At 45.7% G+C, this 16,659-nt stretch overlaps 1 protein-coding gene across 9 annotated transcripts in view; it reads right to left on the bottom strand.

Annotated features, from left to right (window-relative positions):
• afdna (afadin, adherens junction formation factor a) overlaps positions 1–16,659 on the bottom strand; it is a 91,601-nt gene that overhangs the window by 24,161 nt on the left and 50,781 nt on the right. For all 9 annotated transcript variants that reach the window (XM_046372453.1, XM_046372455.1, XM_046372456.1 and 6 more), the window contains one exon: positions 15,546–15,626. In XM_046372453.1, coding sequence (XP_046228409.1) covers positions 15,546–15,626 — 81 coding nt within the window. The remainder of the gene's footprint in view (positions 1–15,545; positions 15,627–16,659) is intronic.

Genomic DNA, 16,659 nt, shown 5'->3' with positions numbered 1-16,659 from the left:
GAGCCACAGCTTCATGCCCTTATCCAGGCTGGGGGACTGGGGCGCCTAATCAGGCTCCACAGACACTTGTGGGAATTCCCCGAATCCCCCGAGGATGTTTGAAGGGACAAATTCAAGGGGTCCCAGAAGGGATTGAGAAGGACGTTGAGCATTAAAGTTGTGCATCAGTGTGACACAGACTCAAAAAGCTGCACTACAGATGTGCATGTCGGCACATCTGCGGTGCAGTCGAAGTCTGCCCCATCGGCTTGGTTTCACCCGAGTCTGTAAAGCTGAATTCAGCGGCTGCGTCACGTGCCTCCTGGTTTTTGATGGCAATTAACTGACTTGTGCAGCGCACACTTGGCACATTGTACAGACAGTAGTTAAGGTACAGTAACTGTGTAAAGATGTGCAATGTGTTTTCTGGGGAGCTAACATGCTGGGAAATAGGACAGTGATATAACCCTGATCATCAGCTACAAGGTGCAAAGACACACGGCTTAACAAAATCCTGAGAGGCCGGCAAAACGTAATCCCCTACATGTAAAATATAAAGCCTTTCTTCCATGTAAAGAGCACATAGGTAAACTTTAAAGATGGGCATGTCGAAACGTGTGCACACACAGGAGGTTTGTTGCGACACTGACGCTATAAAACCGGTGGCTGATTCTTGGGTTTGGGCCGAAGTGAAACCAGACTTGCTGCTCGTCACAGACGCTGTCAACTGATCGACATTAAAATATAAGTTTTCTCAGGACATCACACCAACTAAATCTCTCCCGAGTCATTTGCTCCAAAACTTGAGACAAAATGTTCTGTTTGCAGAGATAAATTAGATCTGTAAGAATAGCTGGAACAACCGAGGGAATTTCAACTGCTGATTTTAATGGACAGCTCCGCTCCTTTAAATTGTCCTGACACAACAAATCAAACAAGCCTTCAAAGCTGCCAGGCCTCTCTATTAGAGAGGGAACAGCCTGAAGGGGTTGGCTGCTTTAAACACGCTCATGGAAACTCTGTGACTTTCACTAAGAAAAACAGACCCCGTCCATAATGACGGTTAAACACGAACTCCAGCCAGATCAGGGTACGTGTACTGTGAGACCTTTATATTGATAAACTGATCAAATCCTGAATTGTATTTGGATAGAAGTGATGGCTGCTCTCTCAAGACCGTCAACTGTGCACAACGACTGCATAAAACATTTTTCATTCTCTTCAGCAAAGTGAACCTACATAAAGGGGCACGACTGCAACTAAAGATTTTTTTCCACTGTTCATTACTCTGCAGATATTTGTTATTAATTAATCGACCTATAAAATATAAAATATCATAAGATGAGTTTTCCTGAGCCCAAGGTGACATCTCCAGATGTCTTATTTCATCTGATCAATAGTCCAAAACCCAAAGATATTCATCCAAATCCTCACATTGGACCATTTTGCTTTAGAAATAATAAAGTTTTTCTTTTTCAAAAAATGTAGTAATTATCACACATTAACTCTAAACAAGCATAGAGACAGACTCCGCAGGCTCTCAGTAAAGTCCCTGAGACACATTCCATATAAATAAGTGAACCTGAATTTTAAAATCAATGTAAATTATCCAACAACTCTTCGAGGACAGTCAGAGTGAGGCGACATTTCTCTGCAGCTGACTCACGCCAAGAAACTGGCGCCTGTCACGTCTGTCTCATCTACACTGCTAATGCAGGCCGGTGGCACACCAAGATTACAGCTTGCAATGTTTTTACAGATCAACCTGCTATCTGGAGCCTTTTATGAGCTTATAAACCACTTACCCATAAGAGGCAGTTTGGAAGCCAGTGGTTCTCACAGGCCATACACACCCCCACAGGTACTTTGAGTCATTTTAACAGATTAGACTCACAGTTCTTTAGCACAAACAAAACAAACCTCAGAGAACCGTATATCTTCTCCAATATCTGTGGAAGGGTTGCGTGTGTTTATGGTTTTGCCGGTCCGTTCTTCCAGTTTAAACCAGTTTAATTTCATGCAAACCCACTGAAGCAGCATTGGTTGGGCGTACGGAGAAGAAAGGCAGCAACATGCAGCTGGTTATCGTGTTAGCGCAGCGTCACAGTGTAACGCTTCTCCTGTTCTGTTGTGATGAGTTGAACCTACTGCTCGGACCGCCGCTGGTAAATCCACACCTCCTGTATCTCTTTCAAATTAAAAGTTCTCTATAGTTTCAGTGGACGGAAATCCTTCATATCTTAACAAGGCTTTTACTGTACCGCTACCGCTAAGTTTCACTAAGCCAAAGTCTCGCTTAGTATGCAATTTCCCTGTTAAATTTTAAATGAAGTTGAATTAGTTCAGTTGAATGGAATGAAAACATTACGTATCACAACTGTGGTGCCGCAACATTCTTATTTAAGGGCTCAGTGGGAGCAGCAGCTGAGTCAAAAGCAACACCTGGTAGTAAAACTCAGTGCACCAAACTGGTCCTGTGTTTGACTATATGTCAAAGCAGCTTTGACATTTTTCCACAAGCCCAACCCTAATCTGTGGGGCTGTAACTGCTGTACTTTAGCAGAGCCTGTGTGTGAGAAACTGATTCCAACACAGATACATGATGGCTTTTATAATGAGCCCTAACATGTACAAATGTTCCCTTCCACACACCTTGTAAACTCCTGCATCAAACTGTACAGGAAAGTGTGTGTGTGTGTGGCATATCCTCCCATTGTTTCAGCCCTCACATGGGGTAACCCTTTCATACTATTGTTTCGCTTCTAGCACTATTCGGTCAGCTAGCAAACAAACAAACGCACACACAATCAATACTTCAAACACTCTGTGGAAACAAACAGACCAAATGCAGCTTTTAGAGTTTCTACAGGATGAGAACAAAATTATTTATGTCTTGGTTGTTCAGTTAAAGTCTCTGGCTCCCATTTCAGCCATGATGGCATAAACAACACAAAATTCCATTCAAAATTCAAGCAATTTTACACTGTGGCACAAAAAGAGGCAGCACCACATTTACAAATTAATACAATCTTTGGGTAGATTCTCCACAATAATCTAACATCCACAAGGCAAAATTTTATTTCAGTAAAAGTGATTTTTTTTAAATCTTTTAAAACACTGTACTGATTTGAGTAAAGAATTGTCGCAATAGTAATTTTACTCAAATAACAGCGATGAGCATGCTGTATAGATCATATATATCCAAAGTGCCATACTATCAGGTGAAATTTCCTAACAACCAAAGCAGAAGGGGAAGAAAACTTTTTTGAATGGAGTTTGGTATGAATTTCTCACTTGCATGAAACGCCGTCTTATCTCTCTGAGAAACCTGGATTGCAACATACTGCAAATTTAGTTTAGTTGAGGGAATGTTCTGTTCTGTACTGCAACAGATGAATGAGTAAACACACCACACAGGAGGAGGAGGAGGAGGAGGAAGAGGGGGAGGAGGGGAAGAGTTTCCCAGCTGTCAGGAGGAAAGTTGGGAGTTCACGAATAAAAGGGCAAACATAATACCACAAAATACACACACGCACAGGTTCAACTAATGTAGTACTTGGTAGGATACAAATACATTTTGACACACATCAAACACTCATTTGTTCCACAGAGACAGACACAAGGCTCAAACAACGTGAAAATCTGTCGGTAAGTAAGTAAAAACTGACTCGATTAGGGTCCGATCTTTATTTAAAAAGGTGCTATCAATAATGATATTGGAGAACCTTAATGACCACCAAAAATGCATGTTTGTTTTTACCATCAGTGTGTGTACCTTAGTTTAACCATTAGCAGAACGGCCCTGAAAGCAAACAAGTGACAAACCAGGAGGCCATCACACTGGAGGGTAACGTGATAAATCCACACTGCTCTGCCATCATTCATGTCTGTTCAACATTCATCCAGCTGCTGGTAAACCTGCACCCTCGACGAGTGCAGTCAGAGCAGACGAACCAACACAGCGAAACAGTATCAAAACACGCCGGAATACACTCTTAAAAGAAATGAGGGAACAGACCAAACACACTCGTTATCTGGCTTGCAATTGCACAATCATACACACACATTTCACATCAGCTTTTATGTTTGGCTCACTCAAAAATAACATCAAAGAGAGCAGATGATCAACAAACTTATGACTAGAATATGAACAATAACAAGACTGTCTTTGTCTTTAACACACACAACTTTCCAGCTGCTATCTCACACACAATTATAACACCGTTACCTGGTCTTTCCTGCCCACCACGGAAAACCACATGTTGCAGCCACTCGTCAGCGTTGTCCAGACCACTTCACACTGCAATGTCCAGACTGGGACGCACACACACACAACTGCACACACCTCCTTTTATCCCACGGTGCGCTTCAACATGCACCAACAAGTCCAAAACCTCGCAATTACACCGGCGGGGACAAATCCATGCAGCTGAATGTCTACCTTTTAAAAACCCCTAAAATCACTATTTAGAGCTTGAAATGAAGTATAAAAAGCAACTTGAATCCCTACGTGCGCGGAAGCGTGGAAATTTAGTGCAGGTCATTTTAAAAAACTGGATATGATTAGGCATTTCCTAGGAATTTAAAAAGTTGTATAAATTCCAGTATGTGCAGTTGAAAAGATGAAGGGAAGTTTCCAAGGGCAAAAAAATTCCTCCACGAGTTCCTAATTGCAGCGTGTTTGTTAATAAACAGTGAATCCAGGCGGTGATCCAGAGGTGAAGTGTCGGCTGGGACGCCGGCTGGTCAAACTGAGGTGGAGCGCTGCTGCAGCTCCAGGCAAATCCCCCCCACCCCACACACACACACACACACACACACTGTCAATTATATAACAAGCGAGAACTCAGTCCAGTTTACCAGGAATTCAAGCAGCTGTTTGACAAAATTCTCTCTACCTGCCTTTCCCATCCCTCACACACACACACACACACACACACTTCTCTGCCTGCTCTCCTCCTTATTCGTACAGCTTTTAAAATAAACAGAGCAAGGAGGCTTCCTCAGTAAGTCCTTCCTTCCCACTCTTCCTCTCCACACACTAGCTGTGCACACATTGCACACAGCCAGACAGGAAAGCTCTCGCCTTCACCAGGAAACTCACTCACAGTCCTCGCGTTTTAACAGAAAACACTCTGGGTCTGCATCTACCCACAATCATGTTCATCATCAAAAAAAAAAAAAAAAGTAAAACACAAAAACAGGATGCAACACAACAAGACACATCAGCCTCAACATCTGCTGACTGGCAACAAATCTTAACATCACCATCAGTTTGAGCCTGACACCCAAATCTATCAATGTACCGGCAAGAAGCACAAGTGTTGCACATCGAGGAAGCAGAATACCGTTACATGATATGACTGTCAATATAGAGGACTTAACACGGAGTTACGCAACCATCTGGCTTCTAAGTTCAGGTCTGTTCCCCCACCCCACAGGATATTTGTTAGTCAAAGTGGACATCCAACTGAGCTGCATTTTGCTTTCCCCATTTTAAAATAAAATCCAAGCAATACAGGACAACACGGTGGTGCCATCTGAGGTGCATGCCATTCACCTGTTCTGGGTTTGTCTTCACATTTGTCACGGAGGCGCAGGTGTCAGTGAGACTGCTCTTCCTGCTCATCAAGTCTGTTCTGATCACTTTAGTCATCGAGAAGGTCACTGCGTTATTCTCATTCTTACTGTTCTCAGACAGAAGAGCTGCAAAACTTCATGGGTAAGTTTGTGCTGTAAGGACTTTGAGAATCCGTCTTTGAGACAGGTTGCAAGTGATACACAATTCATGGTGCTATCAGCAGCTGCAGTCCATTCATTCCCAATGATTGACTTGATAAGTCTGACAAATGATCTTTGAACAACTTTTTCACTATTTTACAGACAAAACAGTTCATCAATAGGATTTTTATTCTGTAGACAACTTAAGTTCTTGTAAAAACCTATTTTAGATGTAGCCCTGTAATTTTATTTATTTTGAAATATAAAAAAGGCCACTGTTAAAAAGATGGTTTCTTTTTGTTTAATGTGTGAATGTGATTACATGTGACAAGGAAGAGTTTGAATATGATTAATTGGAGACGTTAGTATGTTAACCTGAGTCGGTTGTTAAATGTACATATGAGGTTTTGTCCTGTATCGAGGTTTTATTTCGTTTGGGAGAGATGTAGTTTGGTCTTGTTTGCTTGCCGTAGAAGAGGGGAGAGTGACGTGTGGGACGGGAGAGAACCGCGGAAAGGAGAGGAGACGCGACACAGAGAGAGCGAGCTGTATGTACGAGAGCATGAGTGCGTGAGCTGATGTTTGAGGATTGAACGTGAACAACGGTTCTTTATCCTTCGGACATTAACTGTCGGTGACGGGCGACGTCACTGGCCGAGGAGCGCTGCGGAGACGAGGTCTCGTGACGAGCGAGGACGTGTTTTCCCGTGGAGTTCGCGGCTAGCGCGCAACGTTAGCCGCAACGAGGCAACGCTAGCCGAGGTGGTTAGCGGCCAGCTAACCGCAGGTAGCCCGCCGCAGAAGCTACGAGCTGACACAGCCAGCAGCCCGACGGAGGTTGACCGAAGCAAACCCTGATTTCTGGGTGGATTACACCGTGGATGCTGTCGCAGGAGCGTGGATGTGAAAGTTGGACGTGTGTCGTGAGTGACTCTCGTTTGCTGGAAACGCCATCTTCTGGACCCTAACAGGCCTGCAACGTGGGTGGGGTTTGTTAATTAAATTACGCCGGCTTAGGATAATGAGTGCACTCCTGAAGTTTTGAGAACGTTTGAGATGGATGAATGATTGATTTGATAAGTGTGATTGAGTGTTAAGGTTCACACACACACACATACAGGTTTGTTGGTATTTTGAAGTTGCCTTTGAGGTCTTGCAGTGTTGGTTGCATTGAAATATTTTGAGTGTGTATTTGTGTTGCCAAAGTGGGCAAAGCCCAAGTGTGTTTATTTCCCCTGACCTTTTCAGTCCTAATCCCTTGCTCTAATATTCCTTTCTTATTTCTTTAAATACATTTGATGACTAAAACCTTCTAAAATACATTTCCTGGTGTCTGTCCTGATGATTTAAAAGCATATAGTTCATGGTTAAAAAGTGCAATTCATAGATTGGGGTGATAATAAAAAACAACAGGAATCAATTAAAGAACCTGTAGCTTTCCTATATTGGATAGGGTAAAACGGGCTACATAATTGGAGGCACCGCTGGGATGATTCTATGTTGTTGCTTATGTAAATTCCCAATAAATAGTTAAAGATAAAGTGCATATAAAAGTAGCGCAACTTACTATTCATTTGATTTAAAATAGCTATCAGGCTAAAACCCAAAATGTATGCTAAAAAGTTAAGAAACTGGTGTCGGGGAGAGGGGCTTGATGAAGCTCATGCACTCCTGACTGTTGTCCCAGAGAACACAGAAGTGAAAGACATTGAAGAAGTCCTGCAGACGATTAAGTGCTTCGGAGTTGTCCGCGTGAGGGGCAGGATGTTCAGCGATGCAGGAGATGAACTCCTGGTGCTCTGTGAGTGCAGAGAAAAGGTGAAAGACGCACCGTCCATTCCCCCTGAAGTCATTCCAAAGGAAGGAGGAAAGTCCTGGCCAATCTACACGGTGACAGGAATCCCTGCAGCCGCTGGAGATGATTTCAGTAGTAAACTGAGTGCTCTGCTTCAAGCTGAGGGAAGGTCTATGGAGGATGTACAGGCTTTGTACACAAGCCCAGAGCCAGCCCCCTCGTCTGTGGAATCCATAATTCGTGCCGTCGGCGACCTGCTAGACAAAACAGGGAGGCCCCCTTCTGAGAGTGGAGGATACCGGCGACTGCGTGTGTTTTCAGGTACTGTACCTACTCCATCAGGGGAAGAGCAATTCGACCATTGGATGGAGCAGGCCTACTTGATGGTGGAAGAAAGTGATTGTCCACCAAGAGAAAAACGCAGGAGGATAATGGAAAGCTTAAAGGGGCAGGCGCTTGAGGTGGTGAAAGCTGTGCGACTATCCGACCCAGATGTCACCTCAGAGAAGTGCTTGGAAGCACTGGAGAGTGCCTTTGGACTGGCTGAATCAGGGGATGATTTATATTTCTCCTTCCGCCTACAGCGACAACTGCCAGGAGAGAAACTGTCGGAGTTTGTGAGAAGATTAGAGCGCTGTTTGTCCAAAGTTGTACAACGGGGTGGTCTTCCTGCAAGCAGCATGGACAGAGCCAGAGTCGAGCAACTGCTTAAAGGAGCAGTAGATGCGGACTTGATGTTAATGCAGTTGCGACTGAGGGAAAAGAAAGACAACCCTCCAACATTCCTTCAGCTGCTGCGAGACATTCGCACAGAAGAGGAGTATGAAGCTTCTAAAGCTAAACTAAACCAGTCCGTGCGCTCAGTCTATGCTAAACCACAGGCTGAAAGCAAGTCAGAGATACAGGCACTAAGAGCTGAAATCAAAGAAATGAAGTCAATGTTTGCCACACTGACGACAAAACCAACCCCACTCACTGAAGAACGGGTTGAAACCCCCGTGGTCCCCAGACAAGACACAGAAACCAGTCAAGACCCCGAAGTAATTGCCCTCAGGAAACAAGTGAGGCAATTGACACAGAAAATGAACTCCAAACAGTTTAATGCAGCCGGGACCTCATCCACAGTGATGAATGTGGGCAGCACCAGTCCCGCGCCCAATAACCGGCCTGCACACAGCACCAGTCCAACACCCAATACCCCACCTGCATCCCACACCGCAAACAGAAGAGCCACTGATACCGTGGACTACATCTGCTACCGCTGTGGAGAGGTGGGACACATAGCCTCCAAGTGCACCAATGCTGAGAATCCAAGCAAAGTGATCCAGAAGCTTCTTGGGGCTCTGAAGAAAGCTAAAGCTAATGGCTCACCGTCCCCCAGTGCCGGGGCCCAAGTAAGGAAAAGTGCACTGGATTTCCACAAGACAACAGATCTACCCGAAGGTTTGATAGGGCCTTCGTCCTTGGAGCCGCTTAAAGTCAATGGCCACCTGTGTGAAGCGCTGTTGGACAGTGGTTCACGTGTCAGCATCATCTTCGAGTCCTGGTACAAGCAGCACTTGTCAGATGTCGAGATTCACCCTGTAAGCCGATTGGACATTTGGGGCCTCAGTGACTCCAGCTACCCGTACCTGGGCTATGTCATCATTGACATTGAGTTTCCCAAAAAGGTCGCCGGAGCTCCGACCACAATGTCAGTACTGGCGTTGATTTGTCCCGACCCGGCCGGTCCCGACAAGACACCCGTGATCCTGGGGACCAATGCCAAAGCCAGTCTCCCCAAACGGCTAGCCCAGCTGTGTGAAGACATGTCTGGGACGAATATGGCTCACACAATGGCTGTTCAAAGCACCTTCGCAGAGCCCTCAGCATCCATTAAGGGGAAAGACCCTGATGAAGTTGGATATGTAAAGTGGCAGGGCCCTGGTCCCTTGACAATCCCTGCTGGTACCAGTCATCCAGCCATTTGCAAAGTTGAGACCACTCAGCCACTGCCAGAGGAGATCCTGGTGGTTGAAGCTTTCTCTGCCACCCCCCTTCCTGCAGGTGTACTGTTGCAGCCCGTAGTCATTCCCAGTCATGCAGTTGATGCTAACAGGTTCACGGTGATTCTTCAGAATGAATCTTTCAAAGATGCCACAATACCTGTGGGGTCCATTATTGGCTGTCTATGTCCAGCGGATGTTGTGAATCACTTATCAACACAACGGCCAGCCTCTGAAGCCTTTGACATCAGCCTACTCAACTTTGGGGACTCACCTGCTCCTGAAGAGTGGAAGGAGCGGCTGAGACAGAAACTGTCTGAGAGGGCAGATGTATTCTCCTTCGATGAACTAGATGTGGGGCTAGCCAAAGGTGTGGAACACACCATTCGCCTGACAGATGAACGACCCTTCCGTGAACGCTCTAGACGCCTTGCTCCTGCAGATATCGATGATGTGAGGAGTCATCTACAGAAGCTGTTGGCTGCCGGCATCATCAGGGAATCCAGAAGTCCATATGCTTCCCCGATAGTAATAGTCAGGAAGAAGAATGGAGAAGTACGGATGTGCATAGACTACCGCACACTCAATAGTCGCACCATCCCTGACCAATACACCACTCCTCGGATTGATGAGGCGTTGGACTGCCTGGTGGGAAGCAGGTGGTTCTCTGTCCTGGATTTGAGGAGCGGATACTACCAGATCGCAATGAAGGAAGAGGACAAGGAAAAAACAGCCTTCATCTGTCCTCTGGGCTTTTATGAGTTTGAGAGAATGCCGCAAGGGATCACCGGAGCACCCGCAACTTTCCAAAGACTGATGGAAAGGGCTGTCGGAGATATGAACCTCCTCCAGGTGCTCGTTTACCTGGATGACCTGATCATCTTCGGCAAAACCCTAGCAGAACACGAGACCAGGCTCCTCAAAGTCCTGGATCGGCTCAGGGAAGTTGGGCTCAAGATTTCCCTCGATAAGTGTGTCTTCTGTCAGACCAAAGTTAAGTATGTGGGTCACATTGTGTCAGGCGATGGTGTTGCCACAGATCCCAGCAAGATCGAAGCTGTTAGCACCTGGCCGAGGCCCACAAATCTGAAGACTCTCAGATCGTTCCTGGGTTTTTGTGGATATTATCGGCGGTTTATCCACAACTACTCCACTATTGTCCGTCCTCTGACTGAACTGACTAAGGGATACGCTCCTACACAGAAGGGTAGGAAGCCCAAGACAGGGAAAAGCGACATCTACCTGGATGAGAAAGAACCATTTGGAGAGAGGTGGGATCAAGCGTGCACCGATGCATTTGAAAACATCAAGCATCGTCTCACTAATGCCCCAGTTCTGGCATTTGCCGACCCCAGCAAACCCTATGTGGTGCACGTAGACGCCAGTCTGGCAGGACTTGGCGCCGTTCTATATCAAGAACACCCTGAAGGCCTGAGGCCAGTGGCTTTTGCCAGCAGAAAACTGAAACCTTCGGAAAAGAACTATCCGATACATCAGTTGGAGTTCTTGTCCCTAAAGTGGGCCATCGTGGAGAAGTTCCATGACTATCTATATGGAGCCCGTTTCACGGTTCGCACTGACAATAATCCACTGACGTACGTCCTTACAACGGCCAAACTCAGTGCACATGGACATCGTTGGCTGTCGGATTTGTCAGTTTACAACTTTGATGTCATCTATAGGCCTGGCAAGAACAACATTGATGCTGATCTGCTGTCGAGGATGGAGCTAGGGGAGGAGGATGCTGGTTGGAGAAGCATATCGCAGTCTGGTGTCAAGTCTGTATGCCAGCAGGTTGGTGCTCTTGGATCCCCGCAAGCCTCTCCAAGATATGCAGAGCAGCTTGGAGCATCCCCTGAGTGTGTGCCAGATGTTTACGCCTTCCCTGCACGTGTGCAGCTGAACACACTGGGCCCGTTGTCCAGACAAGACCTAATCTTGGCTCAAGTCAATGATCCAGTCATTGGACCAACCATCCATGCCGTGGAGCAAGGGAAGTGGCCCGATGATGCAGAGTCTAATCCTGAAGTTGCGACAATGAAGAGACAAATGGGAAAGCTGGTCATGGAGAACGACTTGCTACACCGTGTGAGCACAAGCCAGTCTGGAGAGCAGAGTAGTCAGCTTGTGTTACCAGCTGAGTACAGACCAGTAGTGCTGAAGTCCCTTCATGATGACCTCGGTCACTTGGGAGCTGAGAGAACGACAGACATGATAAGACGCCGGTTCTACTGGCCGAAAATGGCTACCAGTGTCGAGCACTATGTCAAGAACTGCGGAGAGTGCATCCTGAGGAAAGCCCCTGCACAAAAAGCTGCTCCACTTCATCAAATAGTCAGCAGTGGGCCCTTGGACCTCGTCTGCATAGACTTCCTCTCAATGGAGCCCGACTCAAGAGGAATCAGCAACGTGTTGGTCATAACAGATCATTTCACAAGGTACGCCCAAGCTTTTCCCACCAAGAACCAAAAGGCCCTTACAGTTGCCAAGGTCCTCGTCGAAAAGTACTTTGTTCATTATGGACTACCATCACGGATACATTCTGACCAAGGGCGTGACTTTGAGTCACGGTTGATTAGAGAGCTCCTGAAAATAATGGGAATAAAAAAGTCCCGAACGACCCCCTATCACCCGCAAGGTGATCCCCAACCAGAACGGTTCAACCGGACCCTATTGTCCATGCTGGGCACGTTGAACCAGGAGAAGAAAAGACAGTGGAGTCAACAGGTTGTGCACCTGGTGCATGCATATAATAGTACTACAAGTGATGCCACGGGATACTCCCCGTACTTTCTTATGTTCGGGAGAGAAGCCAGACTTCCCGTTGATGTGAGTTTCGGCACTCAGCCTGAAGACAAAGTCGAACGTCAGCACTCCGCCTATGTCACCAAACTAAAGCAAGACTTAGATAAGGCTTATCAGTTGGCCGAAGAAGCCTCAAACAAGTTACATCTGCGCAACAAGAAGGCCTATGACAAGAGAGTGAGGTGTCAACACCTAGAGCCTGGTGACCGAGTGTTGCTTAAGAACTTGGCCTTTACTGGGAAACACAAGCTCCAGAATCGCTGGTGTGACATTCCCTATGTCGTCACAGAGAAGATGCCAAACCTTCCTGTCTACACGTTGAAACCAGAGGATGGGAGAGGCAAGTTAAAAACCCTGCACCGAGATCACCTCTTGCCTATCGGAGAGCTGGTGCGGATGCCAGAGTTGCTCAAAGATGAAGAGTTGCCCTCCAGGCCTAGAACTCGAGCACAAATTCAGAGAAGGAGACGGAGTAACACTACTGAGCACTCTGTGCAACAAGAATGTGAATCATCATCAGAGTCTGAGTCTGATTTGGCGCATCCCCAACGTCAGTCCTACCGTACTTACTTGGAAGAGATCTGGCCCCGTCAAAACAAGTCCCTTTCAACGAGTCACAGCCAGATCGAAGTCCAGACAGATCCAAGTGACAGTCCTTCGGAGTCGGAGAGTTCCAGTTCCGCTGAGCCAGAGCCCCCTCCTATGAGAGAGGACCCTCCTCATAGACTTCCCGACACCGAATCTGAACCTGAACCAGTATCAAGCGATCTAGATCATAGAAGGCAGTTTAGTAGCACTAAAATAGGAGCCCCTGCTAAAGTATCTAGACCCAAAAGATCACACAAACCAGTTATGAGACTTACCTATGATAAACCTGGCCAAACCCGTGAGGAACCCCTTACGATTGTCCACAGAGGGGTCGTGATTAAGATAGGAAAACAGTAATGTAAATTCGCTTACATGATAATTCTTTTTTGTCAACTTATTTCAAGTTCTTTAAGTCCGATGAGGACATCAGACCTTTAGAAGGGGGTGAATGTAGCCCTGTAATTTTATTTATTTTGAAATATAAAAAAGGCCACTGTTAAAAAGATGGTTTCTTTTTGTTTAATGTGTGAATGTGATTACATGTGACAAGGAAGAGTTTGAATATGATTAATTGGAGACGTTAGTATGTTAACCTGAGTCGGTTGTTAAATGTACATATGAGGTTTTGTCCTGTATCGAGGTTTTATTTCGTTTGGGAGAGATGTAGTTTGGTCTTGTTTGCTTGCCGTAGAAGAGGGGAGAGTGACGTGTGGGACGGGAGAGAACCGCGGAAAGGAGAGGAGACGCGACACAGAGAGAGCGAGCTGTATGTACGAGAGCATGAGTGCGTGAGCTGATGTTTGAGGATTGAACGTGAACAACGGTTCTTTATCCTTCGGACATTAACTGTCGGTGACGGGCGACGTCACTGGCCGAGGAGCGCTGCGGAGACGAGGTCTCGTGACGAGCGAGGACGTGTTTTCCCGTGGAGTTCGCGGCTAGCGCGCAACGTTAGCCGCAACGAGGCAACGCTAGCCGAGGTGGTTAGCGGCCAGCTAACCGCAGGTAGCCCGCCGCAGAAGCTACGAGCTGACACAGCCAGCAGCCCGACGGAGGTTGACCGAAGCAAACCCTGATTTCTGGGTGGATTACACCGTGGATGCTGTCGCAGGAGCGTGGATGTGAAAGTTGGACGTGTGTCGTGAGTGACTCTCGTTTGCTGGAAACGCCATCTTCTGGACCCTAACAGGCCTGCAACGTGGGTGGGGTTTGTTAATTAAATTACGCCGGCTTAGGATAATGAGTGCACTCCTGAAGTTTTGAGAACGTTTGAGATGGATGAATGATTGATTTGATAAGTGTGATTGAGTGTTAAGGTTCACACACACACACATACAGGTTTGTTGGTATTTTGAAGTTGCCTTTGAGGTCTTGCAGTGTTGGTTGCATTGAAATATTTTGAGTGTGTATTTGTGTTGCCAAAGTGGGCAAAGCCCAAGTGTGTTTATTTCCCCTGACCTTTTCAGTCCTAATCCCTTGCTCTAATATTCCTTTCTTATTTCTTTAAATACATTTGATGACTAAAACCTTCTAAAATACATTTCCTGGTGTCTGTCCTGATGATTTAAAAGCATATAGTTCATGGTTAAAAAGTGCAATTCATAGATTGGGGTGATAATAAAAAACAACAGGAATCAATTAAAGAACCTGTAGCTTTCCTATATTGGATAGGGTAAAACGGGCTACATAGATTTCTTAATTTCCTCACTTTTCCTCACTATTGTCACAAGTGAGGCAGAAAAGTACATTACAATGTACCAGTCTGTGTCCATAAATACTGATTCTACCCAGCAGATGTCACCACTGAGCATGTCTGTCATCGTTTAGACACAAGTAACGGCTTTTATCTTTATTTCAGCATGATTTCTCATTAATATGTGGTAACTCTTGATGAGCCGTCTTGAGAACCCTGAGATGGGCAGAGTGAAGTTTAAGGCATCCGTCCTAATTCATCCTAATCTAACCACATCTATCTCCCATTAATCTTTATTCCTTTGAGGCATTTCCATTACAAGTTTTCTTTGTTTTTGTTTTTTTTTATATATATAAATCAAAAATAGTCACATATGTTTGCCAGGTTTGCCGCTAACATGGGAGGGAAATGAATGAATCTTTTTCCTGCGATCACAGCTGCCCTTTTGGTGCGCTTTTAACTTCTTCAGGTTCTGCCGATACATCAGAGGTGTGTGATCAAATAAACAACATGGACATCCACAGTCCCAGCCTCTGCAGTCCACTCCCCTTTACCAGCAACCTGAAACAAGTGCGCTTTTGTCCAGGAGTTATCCAGAGCTTTCTCTGCAGTGTCACTGTTTAGTCTCTGCACTGCTGTCAGACTCAACAATCAAAAGCAGTCTATTTAAAACAGCAGGCTTTTCTGTCAGCGCACACACACACAAATCCAACGCACTCCGCCTCGAACGCCAAGATAAAAACACCCAAGTTATTTTTGGATTTCCTGTCAAATTCATGCCAATCCTCTACAGTTCTCCTTTATAAAATGTTAAAAAAAAATATGACTTCTGCCTTGAAAGAGAAGTTTTCTTAAAAAAAAAAACTTTCTTGAAAAGCTCAGACAAACCTGAAACAGTGTGGATCACTCACACACACACACACACACACACACACACACACACACACACACACACACACTTCCAGGTGGTACTTCCTACCTTGGCAGCCACAATGCTGAGGCCCATGCCGTTGTGCTTCTTCAGGGTTACCGTGACAACCTCTGGCTCTTTCCTCATTGGCTGAAAAGAGAGATGGACAGGAAAGGACAAACTGTGAGTGAGGATGAAGCCTCTTCGATGTGTCTTTAACAGCCACAGAGAAATGTAACAAACGTCCTGTGGTGCGTTGCTTCTGTCTGCCTCTGAAACATCAGGGAGACTGTGGAGTAAAAAGAGGGAGGGATGAGAAAAGGGAGGGAAGGAATGAAGGAGGGAGAAAGGGGAAAGGGGAAGACCACAGAGGAACCTGTGGTCACTGGAATCCAGTCAAGAATGAAAACCACATCGTGGCGATCCACATACACACACACACACACACGTAGACACAGCAGGCTCATTTGAGCAGGGCTGGGTGGCTGGGTGGGGAGAAAGACAAAACCAAAGAAAGACAGAGCTACCGAGGTTTCCCACATCACATTCTGACAAAGGCTTGTATCAGACTTATACAAAAGCATGCCTCCATCATAGTGTGTGTTTTTGTGTGTGCGCTAGCCGATGCCAAACGAAACGACTACGACAACTGCAGAACAACTACCAAACAGCTATAATGACTACACTGCAATGACAGCCATGACAACCAGTAACGGAAAAGTAATAAAAGTTGAGACCAAATTCTTCTGTGTGCTGCCCTTAATGTCCATCAACAATCGGCTAACACTGCTGAGAGGTAGTTAAAGGGTAAGTGCACATGTTTTTAGGCCCTTCAAGACTGACATAACGACATGAACACTGAAAGCTGCTCTCAGTGTTTCGGCTGGACCACACAGAAATCCCTTCCTAAAGCGATTTCTTTCCAACTGATGGGGAGCAAAAGTCACAGTCCAGCAGCAAACAATAACCTTTCAGTGTCCATATGGACATACCAGAATTGTTTCAAGATGAGACGTTTTTTTTTTAAAAAAATGTGTACTTATCCTTTAAGCTTCTGTTAAAGCTTTCTACAGGCCGACTTATGTAAGGCTTTTACTGTAAAGCAGCTTCATGCCTTCAGCGACTACTAAATTTGTGCTGCATGAAAGCAGGTCTACATAAAGATTTGGACAATTTTTGACCT

The sequence above is a fragment of the Scatophagus argus genome, chromosome 19 (genome assembly GCF_020382885.2).
Source record: "Scatophagus argus isolate fScaArg1 chromosome 19, fScaArg1.pri, whole genome shotgun sequence".
Taxonomy (NCBI): domain Eukaryota; kingdom Metazoa; phylum Chordata; class Actinopteri; family Scatophagidae; genus Scatophagus; species Scatophagus argus.
The sequence above is the reverse complement of the archived record's forward strand: the minus strand, read 5'-3'. Positions and strand labels throughout refer to the sequence as shown.